At 44.7% G+C, this 24,601-nt stretch overlaps 1 protein-coding gene across 9 annotated transcripts; it reads left to right on the top strand.

Moving 5' to 3' along the window:
• The first annotated feature begins 7 nt into the window (after positions 1-7).
• On the top strand, positions 8-24,110 carry KYAT1 (kynurenine aminotransferase 1). 9 transcript variants are annotated; one of them, XM_028716101.2, is made up of 15 exons: positions 8-134; positions 8,876-9,001; positions 12,041-12,163; positions 13,530-13,588; positions 14,572-14,722; positions 15,473-15,622; positions 16,328-16,414; positions 16,838-16,966; positions 17,499-17,619; positions 17,920-17,996; positions 19,056-19,145; positions 20,063-20,249; positions 21,437-21,513; positions 22,306-22,392; positions 22,652-24,110. In XM_028716101.2, exons 3-15 carry the CDS (start codon positions 12,080-12,082, stop codon positions 22,718-22,720), a joined length of 1,368 nt encoding a protein of 455 aa, XP_028571934.2. In that variant the 5' UTR covers positions 8-134; positions 8,876-9,001; positions 12,041-12,079; the 3' UTR covers positions 22,721-24,110. The 9 variants fall into 9 exon arrangements, 8 of the variants coding, with proteins under 8 accessions (XP_028571934.2, XP_077778505.1, XP_028571930.2 ...); XM_077922379.1 differs by having other exon boundaries at positions 12,030-12,163; positions 21,440-21,513; positions 22,341-22,392; XM_028716097.2 differs by having other exon boundaries at positions 12,030-12,163; positions 21,440-21,513.
• The last annotated feature ends 491 nt before the right edge of the window (positions 24,111-24,601 follow it).

The raw sequence follows: 24,601 nt of genomic DNA, 5'->3' as shown, positions 1-24,601 counted from the left end.
GAGAGGAGCCATCTTGGGAAGGGCAAGGCATTCCCCACGGAGCGAGAGGGAGAGGAAGCGAATGGAAAGCGCGAAAGATGCCTGGAGGTCATCTTGAGTATGGAGGGGGAAAGGAGCGCAAAGCTGCCATCTTGGTAAGGGAAGGTCGTTTTCCGCACGTACGTTTTTCTTTCTTTCTTTCTTTTTAAAATATATATAATTAACACGTTGCGCCTCTCCGTATTTAAAGGGAGGGAAATCTCCAACTCATTATGTAAAAACGGCAATATTAATCCCCACATCCTGATGACAACGGGTACTAATGTGATGTTTTATAGCAGATTTATAAACCATATATACAATATTATATATAAAAAGCAACATATTGGGTTGCGTCCAAATAAATTCTCACAGTAGACCTGCTGAGATTAATGGAGCTAAATCAGCCATGCTCATCCATTTCAATGGCCCTACTATGAATAGGACTAGCATTGCATGTTTGCTATTTATTTTTTTTGCATATCTATCCCACCTTTTCCTCCCCACCTCTACAAAAGGTTCAAGGCGGCATCTATGCTTCTCTCCCCACCCCACCCCCATTTTTTTTAATCCATTACAACAACCTTGTGAGGTAGGTTAGGCTGAGAGGTGAGCAAAGGTGCCAAAGGTGAGCTTCCTGATGTTATAAGAATTCTTGTTGTTGTTTAGTCGTTTAGTCGTGTCCGACTCTTCGTGACCCCATGGACCAGAGCAAGCCAGGCCCTCCTGTCTTCCACTGCCTCCCACAGTTTGGTCAAACTCATGTTGGTAGCTTCGAGAACAGTATCTAACCATCTCGTCCTCTGTCGTCCCCTTCTCCTTGTGCCCTCCATCTTTCCCAACATCAGGGTCTTTTCCAGGGAGTCTTCTCTTCTCATGAGGTGGCCAAAATATTGGAGTCTCAGCTTCAGGATCTGCCCTTCCAGTGAGCACTCAGGGCTGATTTCCTTCAGAATGGATAGGTTTGATCTTCTTGCAGTCCATGAGACTCTCAAGAGTCTCCTCCAGCACCATAATTCAAAAGCATCAATTCTTCGATCAGCCTTCTTTATGGTCCAGCTCTCACTTCCATACATCACTACTGGGAAAACCATAGCTTTAACTATATGGACCTTTGTTGGCAAGGTGATATCTCTGCTTTTTAAGATGCTGCCTAGGTTTCATTGCTTTTATCCCAAGAAGCAGGAATCTTTTAATTTAATGATTGCTGTCACCATCTGCAATGATCATGGAATCCAAGAAAGTAAAATCTCTCGCTGCCTCCATTTCTTCCCCTTCTATTTGCCAGGAGGTGATGGGACCAGTGGCCATGATCTTCGTTTTTTTGATGTTGAGCTTCAGACCATATTTTGCGCTCTCGTCTTTCACCCTCATTAAAAGGTTCTTTAATTCCTCCTCACTTTCTGCCATCAAGGTTGTGTCATCTGCATATCTGAGGTTGTTGATATTTCTTTCGGCAATCTTAATTCCAGTTTGGGATTCATCCAGCCCAGCCTTTCGCATGATGCATTCTGCATATAAATTAAATAAGCAGGGAGACAAAATACAGCCTTGTCGTACTCCTTTCCCAATTTTGAACCAATCAGTTGTTCCATATCCAGTTCTAACTGTAGCTTCTTGTCCCACATAGAGATTTCTCAGGAGACAGATGAGGTGATCAGGCACTCCCATTTCTTTAAGAACTTGCCATAGTTTGCTGTGGTCGACACAGTCAAAGGCTTTTGCATAGTCAATGAAGCAGAAGTAGATGTCTTTCTGGAACTCTCTAGCTTTCTCCATAATCCAGCGCATGTTTGCAATTTGGTCTCTGGTTCCTCTGCCTCTTCTAAATCCAGCTTGCACTTCTGGGAGTTCTCAATCCACATACTGCTTGAGCCTTCCTTGTAGAATTTTAAGCATAACCTTGCTAGCGTGTGAAATGAGTGCAATTGTGCGGTAGTTGGAGCATTCTTTGGCACTGCCCTTCTTTGGGATTGGGATGTAGACTGATCTTCTCCAATCTTCTGGCCACTGCTGAGTTTTCCAAATTTGCTGGCATATTGAGTGTAGCACCTTAACAGCATCATCTTTTAAAATTTTAAATAGTTCAGCTGGAATACCATCACTTCCACTGGCCTTGTTATTTGCAGTGCTTTCTAAGGCCCATTTGACTTCACTCTCCAGGATGTCTGGCTCAAGGTCAGCAACCACACTACCTGGGGTGTACGAGACATCCATATATTTCTGGTATAATTCCTCTGTGTATTCTTGCCACCTCTTCTTGATGTCTTCTGCTTCTGTTAAGTCCTTTCCACTTTTGTCCTTTATTATCGTAATCTTTGTACAAAATGTTCCTTTCATATCTCCAATTTTCTTGAACAGATCTCTGGTTTTTCCCATTCTGCTGTTTTCCTCTGTTTCTTTGCATTGCTCATTTAAGAAGGCCTTCTTGTCTCTCCTTGCTATTTTTTGGAAATCTGCATTCAATTTCCTGTATCTTTCACTATCTCCCTCGCATTTTGCTTGCCTTCTCTCCTCCGCTATTTGTAAGGCCTCGTTGGACAGCCACTTTGCTTTCTTGCATTTCCTTTTCATTGGGATGGTTTTCATTGTTGCCTCCTGTATAATGTTACCAGCCTTCATCTATAGTTCTTCAGGCACTCTGTCCACCAAATCTAAATCCTTAAACCTGTTCCTCACTTCCACTGTGTATTCATAAAGGATTTGATTTAGATTGTGTCTTACTGGCCCAGTGGCTTTTCCTACTTTCTTCAGTTTAAGCTGGAATTTTGCTATAAGAAGCTGATGATCTGAGCCACAGTCAACTCCAGGTCTTGTTTTTGCTGACTGTATAGAGCTTCTCCATCTTTGGCCGCAGAGAATATAATCAATCTGATTTTGATGCTGCCCATCTGGTGATGTCCATGTGTAGAGTCGTCTCTTGTGTTGTTGGAAAAGCGTGTTTGTGATGACCAGCTTGTTCTCTTGACAGAACTCTATTAGCCTTTGCCCTGCGTTTTTAACTCCAAGGCCAAACTTGCCCGTTTTTCCTTTTAACTCTTGACTCCCTACTTTAGCATTTCTATAATGAGAAGAACATCCTTCTTTGGTGTCATTTCTAGAAGGTATTGTAAGTCTTCATAGAATTGGTCAATTTCAGTTTCTTCAGCACCGGTAGTTGGTGCATAAACTTGGATTACTGTGATGTTAAAGGTCTGCCTTGGATTCGTATCGAGATCATTCTGTCATTTTTGAAATTGCATCCCAGTACAGCTTTTGCACTCTTTTATTGACTATGAGGGCCACTCCATTTCTTTTACGAGATTCTTGCCCACAGTAGTAGATATACTGGTCATCCAAACTGAATTTGCCCATTCCCGTCCATTTTAGTTCACTGATGCCCAGGATGTCAATATTCTTGCCATCTCACTTTTTACCACATCCAGCTTACCAAGGTTCATGGTTCTTACATTCCAGGTTCCTATGCAATATTTTTCTTTACATCATTGGACTTTCCTTTCGCTTCCAAGCATATCCACAACTGAGCGACCTTTCAGCTTTGGCCCAGCCGCTCCATCAGCTCTGAATCTACTTGTACTTGTCCTCCGCTCTTCCTCAGTAGCATGTTGAACACCTTCTGACCTGAGGGGCTCAACTTCCAGCATCATAACTTTTGTATGCCTGTTGTCTTTGTCCATGGAGTTTTCTTGGCAGGGATACTGGAGTGGCTTGCTGCTTCTTGCTCCAGGTGGATCACGTTTGGTCAAAACTCTCCACTATGACCTGTCCATCTTGGGTGGCCCTGCACGACATAGCTCATAGCTTCTCTGAGTTATTCAAGCCCCTTCGCCACGACAAGGCAGTGATCCATGATAAGAATTCTAAGGGGTTGTAAATAAAATGAATGTTCATAAGTGCACAAGATAAATACATATACTTAAGCACATAACCACATGTCTGCAATAGTATGGGAGATCCATCCTGAAGTCTTATTGACTCTTATTGACCCCCATTATTTCTTTGCAGAAGGAAGTATCTTAGCAAAACCTTTCCCAATTGTTCTTTTCACTTACAAATCCTTCAAATCCAGTCCAAAGAGCACATTTTGTGTATGAATAGGGGAGGTCTGTGACAAAGGTTTCAGAAGCTAGGGTATCTATCACTTCAAAAGACTGGCAGGATAATGCAATCAGAAAGGATTATCAGCTATCTTGACAAACAGGAGATAAGACACACTCTCGAATCTGTAGGATGCTTTTGAGTGGTCTTTGGCTAAGGGGTGGGAAATTTCTTAAGTCCTTAAAAGCTGTTATACACCTTTGTTCTGGGTCCTCACCTCATTGCAAGGTGGTGGGAGGGGGAATTCTGATGCGACAGAAAAATAAATATCTTCCTTGCTTTCCTTCTACTGGTTCCACTCATTTTCCTCTGACTGATAACAGACTTGGGGGGCACTGAATCCCTTGATGGAGAGCTGGGCTGTAAAAGCCTACCCCTATAACAATGGCTGAGTGGGAGATTTGAACCTGGGCTTCCCAGCTCCTACCGACACAATGACTGCACTCCACACTCTTCACTGGCAGAGCGACAGACAGACAGATGGGTAATGTGTGTAAACAGGAATCACTTCACCTCCCATCATTTCCTCCTGCATCTAGAGAAGGGCAAATATGTCAATTTCAGTTTATCTAGGCTTCGCAAGTCCAGTTTTCCACATTTCTGCATCAATCTGCAGATCATCATAATCATTTTTTAAAAGGGCCTGGCAAAAATTTGTTAGCATTTTAATATGTATTTGCAAGATACAGAGAAGGGAAGGGAACCTCAGTTCCCAGAGGGCCAACTGCTTTTTGGCCCTCAGGACTCTCCCCAGGCCACAGAGATGATGACCATTACGCAGTGAGCTTCATGCATTTTAACCAGAGTATCTGATCCTAATTTTATGCTCTAAGCCAGGGGTAGTCAACCTTTTTATACCTACTGCCCACTAATGTATCTTTCTTGATGGTAAAATTTCCTTACCGCCCACCAGTGCTCGATGGAAAGAGGATTCAGCTTGTACTGTAGAACCCCCTACTGCCCACCTAAAATCCTGAAACGCCCACTAATGGGTGGCAGGGACCAGGTTGACAACCCCTTCTCTAAGCACTCTTCCACACTCTTCCAGACAGTAATGATAGTTGCAACTACTGCCTGTTCCGGGCAACACACTATTTTTTAAAGCAAACAAACCAGAAGACTACCCTTCCATAATTTGCCTTCGCAAACAGAAAAGTGCTTTGCTAACAACCCGAAGCATCTCTGTGACTTTGGTTTCCCAATGTCAAGGCATTTGGTCAGATAAATGTTCCTTTTATTGCCCACTAGATAGCAGCCTTCTTTCAAGCCTGTGATTGTATCAGATTCCAATGTTAATTTTTGTGTGAGCATAAATAAAAAGTGGGTTTTCTGATGCACTTGGATGATTCACTCACCAACATTTTTATTGGGCTGGGTCATCACAAAAATGTTGATTGCATAGTAAATTCCTGAAATATTGATAAAGGAGAATTGAAAGGCATTCACTCCAATTTCATTAGAGCAGGAAAGCAACCACAGTGTTTAAGGAGGTCTTTTCTTTTCTTTTTACAAATACTGTGTCTTTACAAATATATTTCCATATTAAAATCTAAGGGGTGGTTTTTAGAGATTTCACCAATGTTGCATTTCTAAGTATGTTTACTTGGCAGTAAATCACATTGATTTTTATAGCCCTTCTTAGAGCCATTTCAAGCACACGACTTCTCTCTAAAGAATCCTAGGCCCTGTAGTTTTGTGCTGGGGCTTGTAGCTATGAAAGAAGAAAAGTACAGTTCCTAGGATTCCTTGCAGGTAGCCATGTGCTCTAAATGTATGGTGCAGATCTGCCCTCCATGTCATTAGAGTCTCGGAACAAGGATGTATGTTCCATTTGTTCATGTAAATATTGTTTTTTTGGGTGTAAATACACCCCAGTCTCAGAGGGGTGAAAGGTTTTGAGGGTTCCAGTGTGCCTCCTGGGTTGGTTTGCTTTGAATGTGATTTGCTAGAAACTGGTGTCATTTCCTATAAGCATAAAACTGGGGTGTGTTTTGCAGCATTAACTCCCAACAGATCTTGCTTCTGGTTAGGTTCCAGTGGGAACCTCCAGTGTCATAGCACAGAGAGCAAAGCAACTGAGATTTAAGTCAGACGTTACTGCAAAGACTGGTAGCCTGTTGACCCTTTCACTTATCCAGACACCCTGAAGACATAACCTCCCACAGGGAGACAGAAATCTAAGCCCAAGTCCCCAAATAGCTCTCACTTAAAAACATAAGAAGAACCTACTGGATGAGGCCAGTGGCCCATCTAGTCCAGCACGCTGTCATCACAGTGCCCAACGATACCCTGAAGGGAGAACCCACAAGCAGGACCCGACCACGAAAGCACTGTCCCCTTCTGCAGTTTCCTGCATCTGAAATTCAGAAGCATCACTGCCTCCAGCTGTTGTAAACAAAAATTGCCCTTTCCCCTTATGGGGTATCCAAGAGTCCATATAGAGTCCTTACATAGGTTCCCTATTGGTAGGAGAGAATAACAGAGGCCAACCAGAGAATACTGAGAAGCAAAGCAGCTAGTAAGCCTGATCTTTATTGATCTGTTGCAACAGGGTGCTCCCCTCACCCGCAGGAGAGAGGTGGAACCCCGAAAAATGGTGCACAAGGCCTTATAAAGACTTTTGAAATTCCCACGCTGTAGATCAAGACCAACCCCAAAAACATCATACATACATCACAGAAGGGGTGTAACCTAAGACCACCCCTCAGATACATCATATCTACATCACAGAAAAAGCGGTCTAAACAGAAATTTGAATTATCTCCTGTCTGGCAGGTTACTTGATTGGATTGCCTGGGTAGCCTGGCCAGTCTTTTGTAATGATAAATACTTAGTTCCTGGGCCATGTCACAGGCTCACACCCTATTCATATCTTAAATGTGCCCTTAAGACAGGTTTGTGAGGAAAGAGACAATGGGAGGTTTCCCACTTTGACCTTGCAGAGAAAACATTGGCTCAGTTTAGGAATCAAAATGGTTCCAGGTTGGGTTTTTTTGCTGATCTATGTACGTGCTTGGTTAGTACATTTATGAACATTTCCATATATCTAAGACCTCAAAATTCCTATCACACAACTGTGAAGGGAGAGCTTGGTTGGTGGCCATTGGCAGCCTTGTAATCTGAAAGGTATCAGAACATAAGAACAGTGGCGTAACGTGGGGGGTGCAGGGGGGGCCGGCCGCACCGGGCGCAACATCTGGGGTTAGGGCAAATCCATGGGTTAGGGGGCGCAAATCCACGGGTTAGGGGGCGCAAATCCACGGGTTAGGGGGCGCAAATTACTTGCCTTGCCCCGGGTGCTGACAACCCACGCTACGCCACTGCATAAGAAGAGTGTTGCTGCTTGAGAACAGGATGCTTTATTAGATGAGTGGCTGGTGTGACCCAGCAGACTCTTATGTTCTTATCCTCGTTTTTGAAGGGGAGTGTTACTCAAATGAAAGCTAGATACACAATGTACATTTAATTAGGGCAGATCCACACTATACATTTAAACCCCATGCCTGCCAAAGGATGGGAATAGCAGCACTGTGAGGGGAAACTGAAATTCCCAGGTTTCTTTTGGGTTTTGTTTAAAAAAAATATGTGTGCTGAATATGCTTTAAATGTTTTGTGTGTATCAGAGTCAGAAGTACTGTTGTTTAGTCGTAGCCTTATGAGGCTTTGCCCTCGGGTGGGGAAAAAATTGCGCCTGGGAAAGGGAAGTGGGAGTCAACAGACACTCAAGGAATAGTTTCAGAGAAAAAGGTTTATTTCTACCATACATGAACTGGTAGAAGGAGCAAGTGTGATAGTCCACAAAAGCATGCACAAGTTCACAGTGATGTGCACAAACATATATACCCCTTTCCAGTTCCCTCCCCCTTTCTCCTCCCTCAGGAGTCCTGCCCCATGTTGAGGTTCCTGAGCATGTACAGAAAGCTGTCTTGGAACTATTGTGGACTCTTGGCAGGAAAGGGGGTGAGGGGGTTTTCAGAGTGTTCCCGTTGTTTCATTCTTGTGCTTTGGCATGGTTCCCGGAGAGAAAGCAAGTTGCAATGTGGTTCTGAGAAAGGACTGAGAAGACAATGGGCTCTGTTCTCTACCTTGTTGCAATCTTTTTAGTTACAGCAAGCGGAATGTTTCTGATGCTTAGCTGCTGAGAAAATGATTTTGAAAAGCTTTGAGAAGCTTTGAGCCTGCTTGGGGGGGGTGACTTTGGGCCTAGGTGAGGTCACCTGTCCTCACCTTCCTTCATAGTCGTGTCCGACTCTTCGTGACCCCCTGGACCAGAGCACGCCAGGCCCTCCTGTCTTCCACTGCCTCCCGCAGTTTGGTCAAACTCATGCTAGTAGCTTCGAGAACACTGTCCAACCATCTCGTCCTCTGTCGTCCCCTTCTCCTTGTGCCCTCCATGGAAGTACACTCCTCCCCAAATAATCCTGGAATTTACCTATCAGAGCTGCCCTTCCCAGCACCCTTAACCAGGCATAGGCAAACTTGACCCTCCAGATGTTTTGGGATGACAATTCCCAACATCCCTGACCACTGGTCCTGTTAGCTAGGGATCATGGGAGTTGTAGTCCCAAAACATCTGGAGGGCTGAGTTTGTCTGTGCCTGCCCTTAACAAACTACACTTCCCAGGATTCTTCTGGGGTCGGGGTGGGGGAATGTATGCAGTGTTGATTCTCTCTCCACCCAGCAGAGGGCTTGTCAAGCACATGCAAATTCACACCTCCTCCAGCTTTGTTTGTTTCATTTCCTTTTTTTCTTCTTAAGGTTACTTATTACTTATCTAGATTGAGGAGCAAAGTTCTTTAAAAGGAGCCACCTGCCTCCTTTCTGCCATCACCAGCTTGGTCAAAAGGGACATCGGAATTAAGGTTGCCAGCTAGTCAGAAGAAGGTAAGGAACAGGGCAATTATAGTTGCCTACACGCCATACATTTAAAGCAAATTTCCCCCTCCCTAAAGAAGCCTGGGAACTGTAGTACCCTACATAGAGTTAAGATTTCAATCGCCCTTAACAAACCCGCAGCTCTTAGGATTTCTTTTGGGAGGATCATGCTTTAAATACACAGTATAATGCTTTAAACACAGCCTTGATGTACAGTTGTGCCTTTAATAGAAGCTGAACAATCAGGTAGCAATTTCCTCCCCCAGGCATGGCATTGCTGCAAACACAGCTGAGGACCCCAGGCCAAAAAAGAAAGAAAAAAGGCTGTCACCCCTAGCTGGGGTGCCACATGATCCCCTTCCCTTTATTTAAAATCCTCCCTGTGCTTTTCGTGATTGGCTGGAAGCCCTGCCATATCTCCTCCCAGAAATATTTCACTTGTTCAAAAAACAAAACACAAAACCACACACAGGGAAATAGAAAGGTGCCAAGCATGGTGAATTTTGTGGCATGGAAAAGACCAGAAAACTTTAGAGCAAGCGGATTCCCCCCCCCCCCCCCGTTTAAAGACTTGCTTTATTATTAATATTAAGTATTTATATGTTTATCTAGAAATAAGACAGAAAGTGTGACAGCTTTTGAACTCCTCTGGAATCTTTTCTTTAAAAATATAGTGGTCATGTTGTTGTTAACAGTTCTTGCTCTTTGTTTTTTAAAATTCTTGATTAAACCCCATATGCTTAGTTTTGCCATCCTGTGTTCCTCTGAGATTATCTGTTTACACCTAATAATCCATTTGGTGGCTAGGAAACAACAAAACTCAGCTTGGTTCTGAAAGCTGCTCTGATCCTGCCAGGAAGCATGTGATTCTTAGGAAATGTGCTTTTATTTCTCTTACTTCAGGACAGGGATGGATGGCATCTCTTCCTTTTGTAGAGAAGCTTCTGTGACATCCTTCAAATTCCAAATGCAGCATTTGTTTTGTGCATTACATTAGTATCCCACTTTTCCTCCAAGGAGCTCAAGACAGTTCTTACGGTTTTCTCTCTTCCCATTTTATCCTCACAGCAGCTCTGTGAGTCAGGTTAGACCGGGAGTTAGTGATTGGGTCCAGGTCACAGAGTGAATTTCATGACTGGAGATTTTTGAACCAATGTGCTCCCTGACCCTTGTCCAGTACTAATCACTACACCTTGCTGGCTCAAGGCTATTTGCTTCCAGTAAGAGTATGCAGATCACAGCAGCAACCAAATCCCTTGTCCAAACTGACTTGCTTGTGAGAAATCTGCTAGTGCTCTTCTTTATTGTTGATCTGCCCACAGTAAGGAAGTTGCATGCAATCTTCCTCAGTTCCTAAACAGGAAATAGCGAACCAGTATAACTGAGATCCCATGGAAGGTCATGTTAATATTTTCTTGCAAGGGGTGACCAGTTCCACCAACACCCTCCAGTCCTTGCAACGCACATGTATGCATGTCCACTCCGAAGTAAGTCCCATTAGTTACTCACAGCTGTGCATAAGATTGCAAGGTAACTCTTGTAAAGTGAAAGTCTTCGGAGCTTGAAAGCCATGTTCTCTGAATTCCCAAGTTGCTTTAGTGTCTGGCTTACATGTGCTCAGAGGCACCCTTGTTACTGAACAATGTGTTCTTAAGTACATCCTTTGAGATTCTAACCACATTTAGGTTTTCTCTTACAATTAAGCAGTATATGAATTTTATGAAATAAAGTTTTGTTATTGTTGTTATTATTAATTAAATTTATATACCATCCTCCATGAGTACATCTCAGGGCAAATTAAGCATAAAAATACAAGATTAAGAAAAAGTAATAAAAACAAGAATGAAAGCAAACTGATAACCCCCTCCCTCCAATTTCATAACCATCTTAATTTATTTCTAACCTTCTTTTCTCTTTTAGGAGTACAAAGTTAATATGAATACATATAAGGTGTACACATATATGAATTGGGTCCTTAGTACTTTCCACCAAAACACATGTACAGCTATATCTTCTTGTTTTTAACTTAAATGTAGGTAGCTGAACCCATATGCTCTGCTATCATATTTCAAGTTCCTGGGAGTTACGGATATTATATGGAACCTGCATGTGTTGCTTTTTACTATATATTTTGGAAAGTTGTCTGTTTGCTAAATTACCACCACCAAATTTTGCACAATGGCTCCTGTGACTGAAGACCACATTCTCATCTATGTTTGGGTACAGTTGGATGGCATTTTGAAGCAAGGTCGAAGACTGAACCTTTCAAAATTGCACTGATCTTAACCACTGATTTTGTGTGTATATGAGTGTGTATCTTGTATGTGTGTAAATGCCTCTCATAAAACATCCTGAAATATTTTAATGGTAAAGACAGAACCAGTGGTGGTATGGCTGTTAACAGTTCCTGACTAGGACCTGTGAGAGACCAGGGTTTGAATCCCCCTGCTCAGCCATAAGGCTTACTGACTGACCTTGGGGCCGGATGCTGCCTCTCAGCCTAACCTCCCTTACAGAGGAAGAGGGGAATGTACACCCTCTTGAGCTTCTTGGAGAGAAAAGGGTTGGTTATAAATGCAAGCAAGCAATCAGGCAATCAATCAATCAATCATCAATTAATCAATCAATCAATCAATCAATCAATCAACCAACAGTTAAAAGGTATATAAAAACAAAGTGATAATTAAGTGCTTAACAGTGGTAATTTACAAAACAATGTTTGATGACACAGACGTCTTGGCACTTGCAAGTAAATAATTATAACCCTCCGTACTTTTCTAAATTTCATTTCCTTCTGACCTCACTTTTTACAATTTGTCCCACCCGCACCCCACGTACGCTCATACATCAGCTATGTATTTTGCAAAGTTGTTCATTTTCTCATAGTGCATTTGGACTATGAGATATTTGGACCTAGGATATCCTAACCACATTTTGCATGACGGTTCCCAAGATCAAGGAGCAGCTTTGGGTTTATGTCTGAATGCAATTGATCTCTCATTTCTTTTCCTCTTCCCCATTCCTCTCTCTGTGTAAGAAATAACACAGGTCCATGCATACGGCACAGCAAACCAGTGTTGTAGTGGTATGGTTAGAAGTATCGCTCTGTCCTTGATTCATTACCTACTGGGAAGGAATAATCGTATTGGATTCTGCTGGTATCACTCTAAGGTAGGAAGACCAGGAGTGTCAGGAGCCAAATGTGGACTCCCAGGCTTCTCTACCAAACCCTTGGAACTCTCCCCCTCACTGGCCCTGCTTGAGTGTTTTGGTCTCATTGGAACAAGTCTTAAAGTTGTGGAGTCTTAAAGTTTGAAGGGACCATAAACACAATTCAGTCCCACCCCCCTGCAATGCAGAAATCCCAGCTAAAGAATCCCTAACAGTGGCCATCCAACCTCTGTTTAAAAACCTCCAATAAAAGAGAATCCATCATATCCCGAGGTAGCTTGTTCATTGTCAATCATTAGATAGTTCTTCCTAAGGTTTGTAACTTGATTTCATTGGTTTGGGTCCTTCCCTCCAGCGCAGCAGAAAACAAATTTGCTCTATATTCCGTGTGACAGCCCTTTAGATATTTGGAGGTGGCTATCATATCTCCCCTCAGTCTCTTTACCAGGCTTTGCCTTTACCTTTTGCCTTTACCAGGCTAAACATGCCCAATTCCCTCAACTGTTTTTCATAAGGTTTGGTTTCCAGACTGTTGATCATCTTAGTCACCCTCTGCAGACATTCCAGTCTCCTCCTTGTCTGGATGGAGGATGAAAAGTGTGAGTGGGTGTTGCTTGCTGTACAAAGGGGGAAATCACCTTTGTTGCTGCTCCTACTTTCGCCACTGGCCCTATCTACCCTGTGGCATGTGGCCCCCAGAAGGTTGCCTTAGAGGAGATGTGGCCCTAGGCCTGAAAAAGTCTGCCCTGCCATAGGAAAAACCATTTAACCAGAAGGAGCCAGCTGGAAAATGTGACTGTGCTTTGTATGGATGGAGTTTAAGTTTTTTGTTGGTGATGACAGAACAGAGCAGGGGAGGTCGGGGTATTTGTTGCCTGCTGTGCTAAGGTTGCTCCCTTTTTTATTAGTAATTTATTTACCACTTTATGCATCAAACGCTAGTCCTTGAGCAGTTTTCAACATTATAAAAATTACCAAAAAAACCCTAATAAGAATTCCACACTTTAAAGCACCATAGAAAAATTAGAGAAGACCCTCTTAAATGCCACTAAATGAGGTGTTGGGAAGCCCTGGCCCTGCAGATGCTGCTGGACTACAATTCCCATTGTTATCCTGGGCCATTGGCTATGCTGGCTGCTGGGAGTTGTAGTCCATCAACATCTGAAGGGCCAAAGGTTCCACAGACCAGCTGTAAACTAAAATAAGTGAACCTATAGGGACCATATCAACTACTGGCATATAAAATATCTGAAAAAAGATGAAAAAGTTCTGCAGTTCTTTGTTATTAAATAGCCCTTATCGGCAGCAATTCTAACATGCTTTCTTTCCTTCCTTCTTTCCCCCCACCCTTTCCTCCTTTCTCTAGGCAAAAATGTCCAGGATGGTTCAGGCTCGGAGGCTGGAGGGCGTAGAGAAGAATATCTGGTATTTCCTCCTTGGGTGGGCCCCATACACCATACTTGCCCAGTCCATACTTGCCCAGCTGCCAGACTATACAAGGCCAGACTATTTCTTTCTTTCTTTACCAATAAATGTAGTTCTGTATGGCCAGATAATAAAAATATCAGGACAGCTTACAACGTTGAAACATAAATTACCATTCTTAAAAACGAAAAGAAATACAGAGCATTATTAAGGTAACTGGCCAATCAAAAGTAAAAGCTGAACAGCTTTTAGGATAAAGAAGCCTTATATTTACATCTAGCCTAGTCACTTCACCCACTCCCTGATCCTTTTGAACAGGAGATACTGTTGAGGATTGAGCCAAGGACCTTTTGCATGCAAAGCAGGCACACTGCAACTCAGCCACAGTCCCACCCTGACAAACCAACAACACCATCTTGTTTGCTTGGGTGAAGGGGTACTAGTTATGGTCCAGGGTTGCTATTAGGTGCTAGGGTCTCTGTCCAACGAGGGTAAAGCGTTTTGTCAAAATGCTTGCCCGAGAGAACAGAGTTCAAGGAGCAGCGTAGTCTTAGCCAGCCAAGCACAGAGCACCAGTTCAGCCCTAACACATGATCCAGACAGTCCAAGTGTGGTAAGAATTTACTTCTACACCACCTGTTCATTACCCAGATGAGAGGGAACAGGTTTTAAAGAAAACATGGAACCAAGAGAATTACAATTACAGCAAGCTTCAGCAGATCCAGTTAGGGACCCAAAGTTTATTAGATACTATTTCAATAGGGCTTCTGCTATATCTGTCTGCCCTAAGCTGGCAGGGTGCTTTAGGGAGTCAGTGAATAATGGGATTCAAACCATCCACCCAACCGAGGCTTGCCTCTTTGCACACCCTGAACCCCAGCAATAGACAGTAGCTGTAATCCAGCTGGGGTTGAGATTACAGGAGGCTGGCCTAGTGGGATTTAATTCTTCCTCTCTGCTCTTTTGCCTTTCACTCTCCTTAGGGTGGAGTTTGTCAAGTTGGCGGCCACGTACAAGACTGTGAACCTGGGCCAAGGCTTCCCTAATTTCCCCCCACCGGACTTTGTCAGGGAAGCGTTGGTGGAGGCTGTTGGTGGAGAGAATACCTTGCTGCACCAATATACCCGAGAATTTGTACGTGAGAATCTCCTCCCTTTCTCTCTCAGGCTGCATACATACCTTACATAAGTCTGAAGTGTTGCTATGCAAGAACACTCCTATACATAGTTCCCTGCACAGTTATCCCACGGGAAGAGGGATTGGTTGTTAAACCACTCTGGAAATTGTAGCTCTGTAGGTATGGGGATAAAAGGTAAAGGGACCCCTGACCATTAGGTCCAGTCATGGCCGACTCTGGGGTTGCGGCACTCATCTTTGCTTTATTGGCCAAGGGAGCCGACGTACTGCTTCCGGGTCATGTGGCCAGCATGACTAAGCCACTTCTGGCGAACTGGAGCAGCGCATGGAAACACATGGTTGCATGGTTGGCAGGAGCAGGGACCAAGCAACGGGAGCTCGCCCCGTTGTGGAGATTCGAACCGCCGACCTTCTGATCTGTGGTTTAACCCACAGCGCCACCCGTGGCCCTTAGGTATGGGGATAGGGGCTTCCTAACAACTCTCAGCACTCTTCAAAAACTGCAGTTCTCAGGATGCTTTGGGAGAAGCCATGACAGCTTAAAGTGGTATCATAGTGCTTTAAATGTATAGTGCAGATGGGGCTGCAGAAGAGGATTTCTGGGGAGGCTGCAATCTAAGTGCAGCAAGTAAGCAGAAAGAACACTTGTTTTTACGATCAAGTTCAGGACAAATGTGCAATAAACGTCTACTAGCCTGCTTGCTTCAGGTTACCATTCCGTGTTCTCAGCCTCTGCTGTTTCCCCAGGGCCACCCACGTTTAGTAGCAATCTTGGCCCGCTTTTTTGGGAAGCTGCTCGGACGAGACCTGGACCCTCTGAAAAATGTGATGGTGACTGTCGGTGCTTATGAGGCCCTCTTCTGCTGCTTCCAGGCTCTGGTGGATGATGGAGATGAGGTAACAGAGTGCCTGTGTGCTTTGGGACATATTAATGGCTAGGACAATGCTTCTCAGACTTCATGAAACTGGAAAGTGGGGGTTCTAGCCTCTGCCTCCCTGTGCCACCCAATGAAGCTGAACGTTGAAAGATTTGGGAGTACAGAGAAATGTAAGGACTTCTTCACACAGCATGTAGCTAAGCTATGGAATTCACTTCTGCAGGAGGCAGTGATGTCCACCAAACTGGATGGCTTTGAAAGAGGATGGGCCAAATCCATGAGGCTATCAATGACTGCTGACTCTGATAGCTATGTCCTGCCTCTGCTGTCAGGAGGCAGTATGCTTCTGAATACCATTTGCTGGAAATTGCAATGGGGGAAAGTGTTGCTGTTGCACCCAGGTCCTGCTTGTGGCCTTTTTGTTAAGGCATCTGGTTCACCACTGTGAGAACAGGATGCTAGACTAGGTGGGCCCCCTTTGGCGGATCAGCCTTGTTTCATGTTCTTTACTTCCTTCTCTTCCTGACAGGCAGATGGGTGGCATCATTGCTGCTAATGATCCTTTTGTCTGGCAGTTTGTTAAAATGTTGTACGTACACACACACACACACACACACACACACACACACACAATCAAGTAATATATTGAGGTCTGAAATCCTGTAACCACATAACATAAAAACTAACCAATGGTGTGCTTGATACCTCTTTTGCATTTTCTTAGGTCATTATTATTGAGCCGTACTTTGACTGCTATGAGCCCATGGTGAAAATGGCTGGTGGGACTTCTGTGTTCATACCTCTGCAACTAGTAAGTGGGCTGATTGTGCTGGCCTTTGTAGACAGTGACCCTGATACTTCAGATTCACTAGACTACAACATCCATCAATCCTGACCATTGGCCACACAGCCTGGGGTATGGGTGGGTGTCATGGGGGTTGGAGCCCAACTCTTCTTTACGGGCAGTGCTACTTCATCCAGAACAACCTGAGCTCCACATCCCTGATTGGATGAGTCACTCACCAACAGTACTTTTTTCTTGTCTCAACACTGCCTCTGTCCTGTCCCAATGCAGCTTTAGTTTACTGGCCTTGATCCTAGATGGTGGCTCTGCTCTTCCACAGCTTCACCTGAATCAAACAAAATAGCTAGTTTTGGGGCCTTTGCCCATTGGTAGAAGTCCAGTGGCTTGACTCTCCCTTCATTCTCTCTTTTTCTCCATCTCCTCCGCCAGAATGCTGCAGAAGGTGGCAAGCTGAACTCTAGCAGAGACTGGCAACTGAATCCAGCCGAGCTGGCAGCAAAGTTCACCAAGCGAACTAAAGCCATTGTGCTGAACTCTCCCAACAACCCTTTGGGGAAGGTAGCTAAGAACCCTGCAGTTTTGCACAGGCCACTTGATGTACCTTTGAAATATGTATGTGCAGTTCAGTATGTGCCATAAAATCATTGTAGCTTGAGGGCATTGCATAGGCATCAGTCTCTGCTTCAGCTGAACCCATCCCCACCACCACCACCTTTCCCCAGTCTTGTGTGCCATTGCAGCCAGATTTTCCTCTCCTGCAAGATTGGGGGGAAAGTTGAGGATTCTCCCAACTTTAGTTGTAAAAAGAAAACTCTTCATAAACCAATCTTAGAAGACAGCAACATTGTCTGAAGTCTCCATTTAGGAACAGAGTGAATGAATGACATCTGTTCCTGATGAAGCAGCATTTATTGTCTTAAAGAGTGTCTAATTCCTTAACTTCTCTCTGCCACCTGGGAACACCTTCCTCAGCATAGCAGACTACCCTTCCCATGGGTGTTTGGAGGGTCCTTTTCCCAACAGTGGGAGTAGCTGCCACTGTTCTATGTCAAAGGGGCCCAGGGTTGCCAGTCTTCTCCCTCTTGTGCAGGTGTTCAGTAGAAAGGAGATGGAGCTCATTGCAGAGTTGTGTGTGAGACATGACGTCCTCTGCTTCAGTGATGAGGTATACGAGTGGCTGGTCTACGATGGCAACAAGCATATCCGGATGGGTAAGGCAGATCCATTTTTTGGACACTTGGCTTCATACCTGATCCTCCCCCTAGTCTGTGAACCTGAGCTGGTATGAGCACCTGTGGGTCCCTATGCCTTCTCCCTTTTGGGATCAAAGTGGTCTGACTCCTGCAAGATCTTGCCTTGGACTTTCCAGACTCTGCAAAGAACAGTGTCTTTAAAGGAGCAGATACTCAGGGTGCTTCTCCGTTATGGGAGAAATGTCCCAGCTCTGATTTCCTTTCTCTTGAATGCACCACTGTGTAGATTTCAGCTTCATTTTCTTTCCTTGCTGACAGCCAGTTTACCAGGAATGTGGGAACGAACCGTGACCATTGGAAGTGCCGGAAAAACCTTCAGTGCAACGGGATGGAAGGTGAGGAGGCAGGTGTAGAAGGAGCCAGACTTAAGGACCGTTTTCCAGTTGAAATTCCTACCTAATCCTTTGCAGGCAAAGGAATAGGTCCATGGTAGGGTGCATACTTTTCATGTGAGAGGTCCCAGGCCCTGTGATCTTTGGATGAAGGGCAGCGTAGCAATTTTAATAATCATCTTCATCTATACATGAAAAATGGATCAGCCAGCAGGCAATTCAAAGCACACAGCATTTCATCAAATATTAGGATGGTGCTTTGTATTGTTCATAAACAGTAGAGCTGCCTAGCTATCTTTGTGTTGACCAGGAGACTATCCTGTAGACCAGGAGAACCTCAGGCCTGGGGGACAAGCACTGCCATTGGGAGCCTGCCTAAAACCCCGGAAAGCCACTGCCAGTCAGTGCAGATAATACTGAGCTGGAGGGACCCTAATGGTCTAGCTCAATATAAGGCAGCTTCCTTTGTTCCTAATGTGTCCTTGAACTCTGATACAGTGGTACCTCTGGATGCAAACGGGATCCGTTCCGGAGCCCCGTTCGCATCCTGAAGTGAACATAACACGCATCTGCGTGTGTGCGGGTTGTGTTTTGCCGCTTCCGCGCATGCGCATGACATCATTTTGAGCACCTGCACATGCGCGAGTGGCGCAACCCGGAAGTAACACACTCTGTTACTTCCAGGTTGCCGCAGAGCGCAACCTGGAAATATTCATCCTGAAGCTACCTCAACCTGAGGTATGACTGTAATGCCTCTTGGTTGTTTGGATTGAAGCTAGAGGGTGTGTAGAGATTGAGGCTAGAGGGTGTGTTTGTGGGTAGAAACCAGCCAGGTGTACAAAGGTAGCATTTATTTTTATTGCTCCGCCTACTTTTGCCTCTGGTCCCTCCCACCGCTGACAGGTGTCCCTCAGAAGGTTGCCTCTGCGGCAATGTGGCCCTCTAGTTGCAAAGCCCCTCCCCTGCCCACAGTAGATTTCCCCACACTCTCAGTGACAAATGAAGAACACCAGCTATCCAGAGATCTGAACAATAATTCCATTTCCTTTTCCGTGGCCATAGGTGGGCTGGACTATTGGGCCCGACCACCTTTTGAAGCACCTGAGGACAATTCATCAAAACTCGGTTTATCATTGTGCAACAGCAGCTCAGGTAACAAAACAGCGCTGGACAAAACGGTCCCTTCCACTGCAGGGGTAACCAGTGCATTGCTCTCCAGATGCTGCTGGCAGTGGCGTAGCATGGGTTGTCAGCACCCGGGGCAAGGCAAGTAATTTGCGCCCCCTAACCCTCGCTCTCTCTCCGCACCGCACGGCACGCCTGGCACACACACACACACCCACAGTGGGCGGCGACCCGGCGGCGGCTCGGATCGGATTCACACAGCCAGCACTGCAGTGAGAGAGAGTGAATGAGTGAACCAGGTAGGGGCAGAGAGCTGCGAGTGCGAGCGCCCCCCCCCCATGTTGCGCCCGGTGCGGCCGGCCCCCCCTGCACCCCCCACGCTACGCCACTGGCTGCTGGACTACAATCTCCCAAGTTTTTCTATTTTTATTTATCTAGAACATTTGTACTGCCCAAATGTATCCTATGAGTGGTTTACGTGCAATCCATTAAATCAAGTCTTAATCTAGAAAGAACTAAATAATAGTTCTAACTGGGGATGCATGAGAGGGCCTTCTTAGTGGCTGCTCTCTGGCTTTGAATCTCCCTCCCTTGGGAGGCCACACTGGCTGCCTCCTTGTTGTCCTTCCGTCAGCAGGTAAAGCTTTCTTTCCAGCAGGCTTTTGGGAACTATTCTTCTACTTGGAGCAAGCCAATTTAAATTATTGGGCCAGTTAAATCATGCCCATTATTGTCAGTGGGTCTACTCGGAGTAGGACTAAAACCGAAGAAGACCCATGTTAATACTTTTTTGGCATCTCAAAGAACTGAGCACGGTATGTATATACTTACTGGAATAATCAACCTTGGGGAGGGGGAATTAGTGACAACTTTGACGCTGCTAACCTTGCCTGATAATTGCATTTGCAGTTGATGTCCATCTGTTGTTATTCATGAGTCTCTAGGAAGCCGTGGCCTGTGGGCTAGAGCAAGAGTTTGAGCGCTTTGGGAAGCCCGAGAGCTACTTTGCCCAGCTACCTCAACGGCTGCAGCGAAAACGAGACTTCCTGGTCCAGAGCTTGCTTGCTGTTGGCATGAAGCCCATTATCCCAGAAGGTTCCTATTTTGTAGTGGCCGACCTCTCCGAATTCAGTAAGTGTGACACTCCCCCTTCACCCAGTTTATGGGGACACTATTATTATTTTTTAAAAAGAGAGAACATACATTTAAAGAGAGAACATCATACATTTAAAATACATTTCGCCCTCAAAAAAATAATAATCCCAGGAAATGTAGTTCACCAGCTGCATTCCCAGTATACTTAACAAGCTACAGTTTCCAGGATTCTCTGGGTCAAGCCATGTGCTGTACATGTATGGTGGGTCTGCGGCCATAATGTTGCTTGTTTTGAGACCCAGTCCAAATTCAGATCCATTGGTGCACCTAGCTCAGTACTGTCTGTCTAGAGTGACTGACAGCAACTCTCTGGGGTTTCAGGCAAAGGTCTTTCCCAGGCCTGGAGATTGAACCTAGAACCTTTTGCGTGCAAGGCAGGTGCCCCACCACTGAACCATGGTCCTTCCCTTAAAAATAAAGTAAAGTTCTAGTCCTCAGGATTCAGAAGAAAGGGCTGATTTCAATGGAGATACAGTCATACCTCTTGTTACATTTGCTTCAGGTTAAATCTTTTCAGGTTGCATCCTGTGGCAACCCGGAAGTAACGGAACAGGTTACTTCCGGGTTTTGCCGCTCGCGCATGTGCAGACGCTCAAAATGACGTCACACGCATGCGCAGAAGCGGCAAATTGTGACCTGCACATGCCCAGACGTGGGTTGCATTCTGCTCAGGTTGTGAACAGGGCTCCAGAATGGATCCCATTTGCAACCAGAGGTACTACTGTATATAGAAAGCTACCTTATACAGTCATACCTCGGGTTACAGATGCTTCAGGTTGCCTTTTTTCAGGTTATGGACCACTGAAACCTGGAAGTACTGGAACAGGTTACTTCCGGGTTTTGGCGGTCGCGCATGCGCAGAAGTGCCGAATCACAACCCGCACGTGCACAGACACACCGCTGCAAGTTGCGGACGCTGCGGGTTGCGAACGTGCATCCCACACGGATCACGTTCGCAACCCAAGCGTCCACTGTACTAAGATAGTTTGTGCATAAAGCCCAGCATTGTTGATCAGCAGCAGCTCCCCAGGGTTTCTGAGTACGGGTCTCTCCAGTGCCAAGCATTTGAACTGGGGACCTTTTTCATGAAAGCATGTGCTCTGCCACTTAGCAATCTTAGCCACTTAGCCACTCAACAATCAATGCCCATGCTCTCTTCTTAGAAGATGAACTTCCTGATGAGCCAGACTCCGAGGAGCCGTACGATTATCGCTTTACAAAGTGGATGATCAAGAACAAGGTACGTGACCCAAGATTTGGGACTGGCCAGACCATTAGTGAGGTGGCAGCCTTAGGTGGCAGATTTGGGAAAACACTGAAGGTGGCAATATTACCAGTCTGCTGCTTCTTGACACGGGGAAGGGATGGCCACACTGGATTTTCTGCCTCAGGCACTCAGAAGGTTGGTAACACAGAAAGTCACCTGGGATTGTGTCAGACCAATATTACATCGAACTCATTATTGACAGCTACAGGGGTAGAGAACTTTTTCCACCTTCCAGGGGCCATGTGCCAGTGGTGGGCTGGGCTAGAGACAAAGGTGGATGGATCAATGAATGCAGTGTTTAGCTTTTGTACAGTGAACCAGTTTCTGTATATGGACACACCCCTCTATCCTCCATCCAAGCAAGAGACATTTTCAGACACCCATTTCAACCAGGGGGAAAACACTCAGGACATGAAGCCAGACGAGTGAGAGTGCATAATAATAATTATAATAAGATTTCTTTCTTTACTTGATAAAATTTGTACATTGTTTGATTGTAAAAATAATAATAATAATCTCAAAGTGGTTTACAATGATACGTGTAATTATAATGTTAATAAGAATAGCAACAGTATTTAATCTATGAATCCCCTTTCACTTGTGTGTCAAGGTGAATTACAAACATTTAAAAACAGTCAGGAATTGTTTTTTAATCTTACAAAGAATAGGTGTCCGTTTTCATTTTTTTTTAAAAAAAAACCTAAGGCAGATACTTTATCATGTAGCTGGAAAATCTGTCAATACACAATTCTTCTACCTCCATAGGGCTTAACCGCCATTCCGGTCTCTGCCTTCTTTAGCCCACCACAGAAGAAGAACTTTGACCATCTCATTCGCTTTTGCTTTGCCAAGGTGAGCTGTCCATGGGATTATTTGGAATGATTTCCCACATTTTTCACACCACTTGAGGGGGACATGTTTACATACATTTCTTTGTATCTTGTGAGCTGCTTTAGCAAAAAATGAGGGTGCTGGGAAACCTGTGACCCTCCAGATGTTGAACAGCTATTTTTGATTGTGCAAGGTTTGGGGTGGGGGGCAGGCGTCAGATAAAAAATCTTGGCAGTGCCAAACACCAGCATTTAAAACTTACTTTTGTTTTGTGCATTAGGAAGACTCAACTCTGGAAGCCGCAGACAGCATCTTGCAGCAATGGAGTCGGAAGACACAGGGGCAGTAATATGATCACTTGAAGCAGGCTCTGTAGCTAGAATGTTGGAACAAGGAAGGAAAGAAAACCCACGTGCCTGTTTTGCCGCTTGACATCAGGGTGCAGAATAGCCCTCTGTTGCCAATTTGCATATGCAGCAGGGAAGTAGTGTTAGGCCCTAGGGATCGCACATTCACCAACGTGATGGTGCCCTGTCATAGTCTCCCAGATGGGAGTTGTGGTCCAAAAGATCTGGAAGGCAGCAGAGTGGAGAATGCTGCTCCTGGCCACTCTCCTCGCAGCCTGTCAGGCTTCCAATATCTGTGGTCACAACCACACCATACATTTAAAGCACATCCAGCATACATTTAAAGTACGTTTCTCCCCCACCCGTAAAGAATCCTGGGAACTGTAATTTCCTCCTTAGGAAGCTACAGTTCCTTGTTTCCTTAACAGGCTACAATTTGTTGTGTTACTTGTGAAACTCTTAACGCATCTCCATAAATAGGAATGAGGAGATCTGTGCCCATCCAGATGTTGTTGGACTATATCTCCCATTAGCTCCCAGCATGGCCTTATGGTCAGGGGTGATGGGAGTTGTAGTCCTGCAACATTGGAAAGCCCCAGGTCCTCCCCATCCCCTGCTCAACAGCTTCCAAAGGCATCCCTGCATTACTTTTGATCTGAATTTTTAACTGAAACTGTGAGTGTGCTTCTTGCTGGGCTGTCCTTATTAGTGCAATAATTTTTAGAAGCAGCTCCTTAACAAATGAAATTTCTGAGCATGTGATGTTATGACTGCAATTCTCTACAAATTTGCTTTTTGGGAAGTGTGTGTGTTGGGGCAGGTAGGTGGTTTGTAACACTGGTATGGGTCTAGAATGATCTCTCCCCCTGCCTGTACCCTGCAGTTGTTACTTGACTACTTCTCTTCCAGTGCAAGGAAGGAGAGCATCTGGTCCTATCTTCCCTCACTCTCCTTCAAGGGTAGGACAGGTCCTATCAATATGAGAAATCCTCGCATTTCCCTTAATTCTGCTCTTGAACAAGGGTGGGGGATTCTGCAGCCCCTTTAAAGTGTGACTGTACTACAACTCCCATCTTCCCTTACCGCTGTTCATCCTGGCTGGGACTGAGGTTCTTAGAGGACAACATAATCATGAAAAATGAAAAAAAGAAAAAGAAAACATTTTGGGGTTTTTAATTTCAAGTCAACAGTATAAACATACAAAATGATCATAGAATGTCATTAAATAGGAATGCAGAGAGTGATAAAAGATTTAGGTAAATATAAGCTGAAAATTGCAGTCACTTATGTTCCAGTATAGGCAATCAAATAAAGATGTTGTTCCATAATATCCCATGTGTTGATGGAGGATGAAAACCATACTTAATAAATTTTACAAAGTCAGTAAATGGATACCATGTTGTGTAAATGGTGTTGGTCTTTTTTCTTTTTGTAGAGCAGTTAATTTGTCTACAGTGGTGCCTCGCAAGACGAAATTAATCTGTTCCGCGAGTCTCTTCGTCATGTGGTTTTTTCATCTTGCGAAGCACGGCTATTAGCGGCTTAGCGGCTATTAGCGGCTTTAAGAAAAAGGAAACAAACTCGCAAGAACTCGCAAGACGTTTCGTCTTGTGAAGCAAGCCCATAGGGAAATTCGTCTTGCGGAATGACTCAAAAAACGGAAAACCCTTTCGTCTAGCGAGTTTTTCGTCTTGCGAGGCATTCGTCTTGTGGGGCACCACTGTATATGTAAAATATCCCAGCTTCAAAATGATATCTATGGGTTTCCAAATTTTGACTACCACTAATTTAGCTGCTGTTAGTGAATGGAGGATAAGAGCTCTACCAGTTGCATTTTGAGTCTGGGGAGTGAGGAATAAAACCAATTTTTGGTCCAAGCTGTT

The sequence above is a fragment of the Podarcis muralis genome, chromosome Z (genome assembly GCF_964188315.1).
Source record: "Podarcis muralis chromosome Z, rPodMur119.hap1.1, whole genome shotgun sequence".
NCBI lineage: Eukaryota > Metazoa > Chordata > Lepidosauria > Squamata > Lacertidae > Podarcis > Podarcis muralis.
Note: the sequence above shows the minus strand (reverse complement) of the source record. Positions and strands in the feature narration are given on the sequence as shown.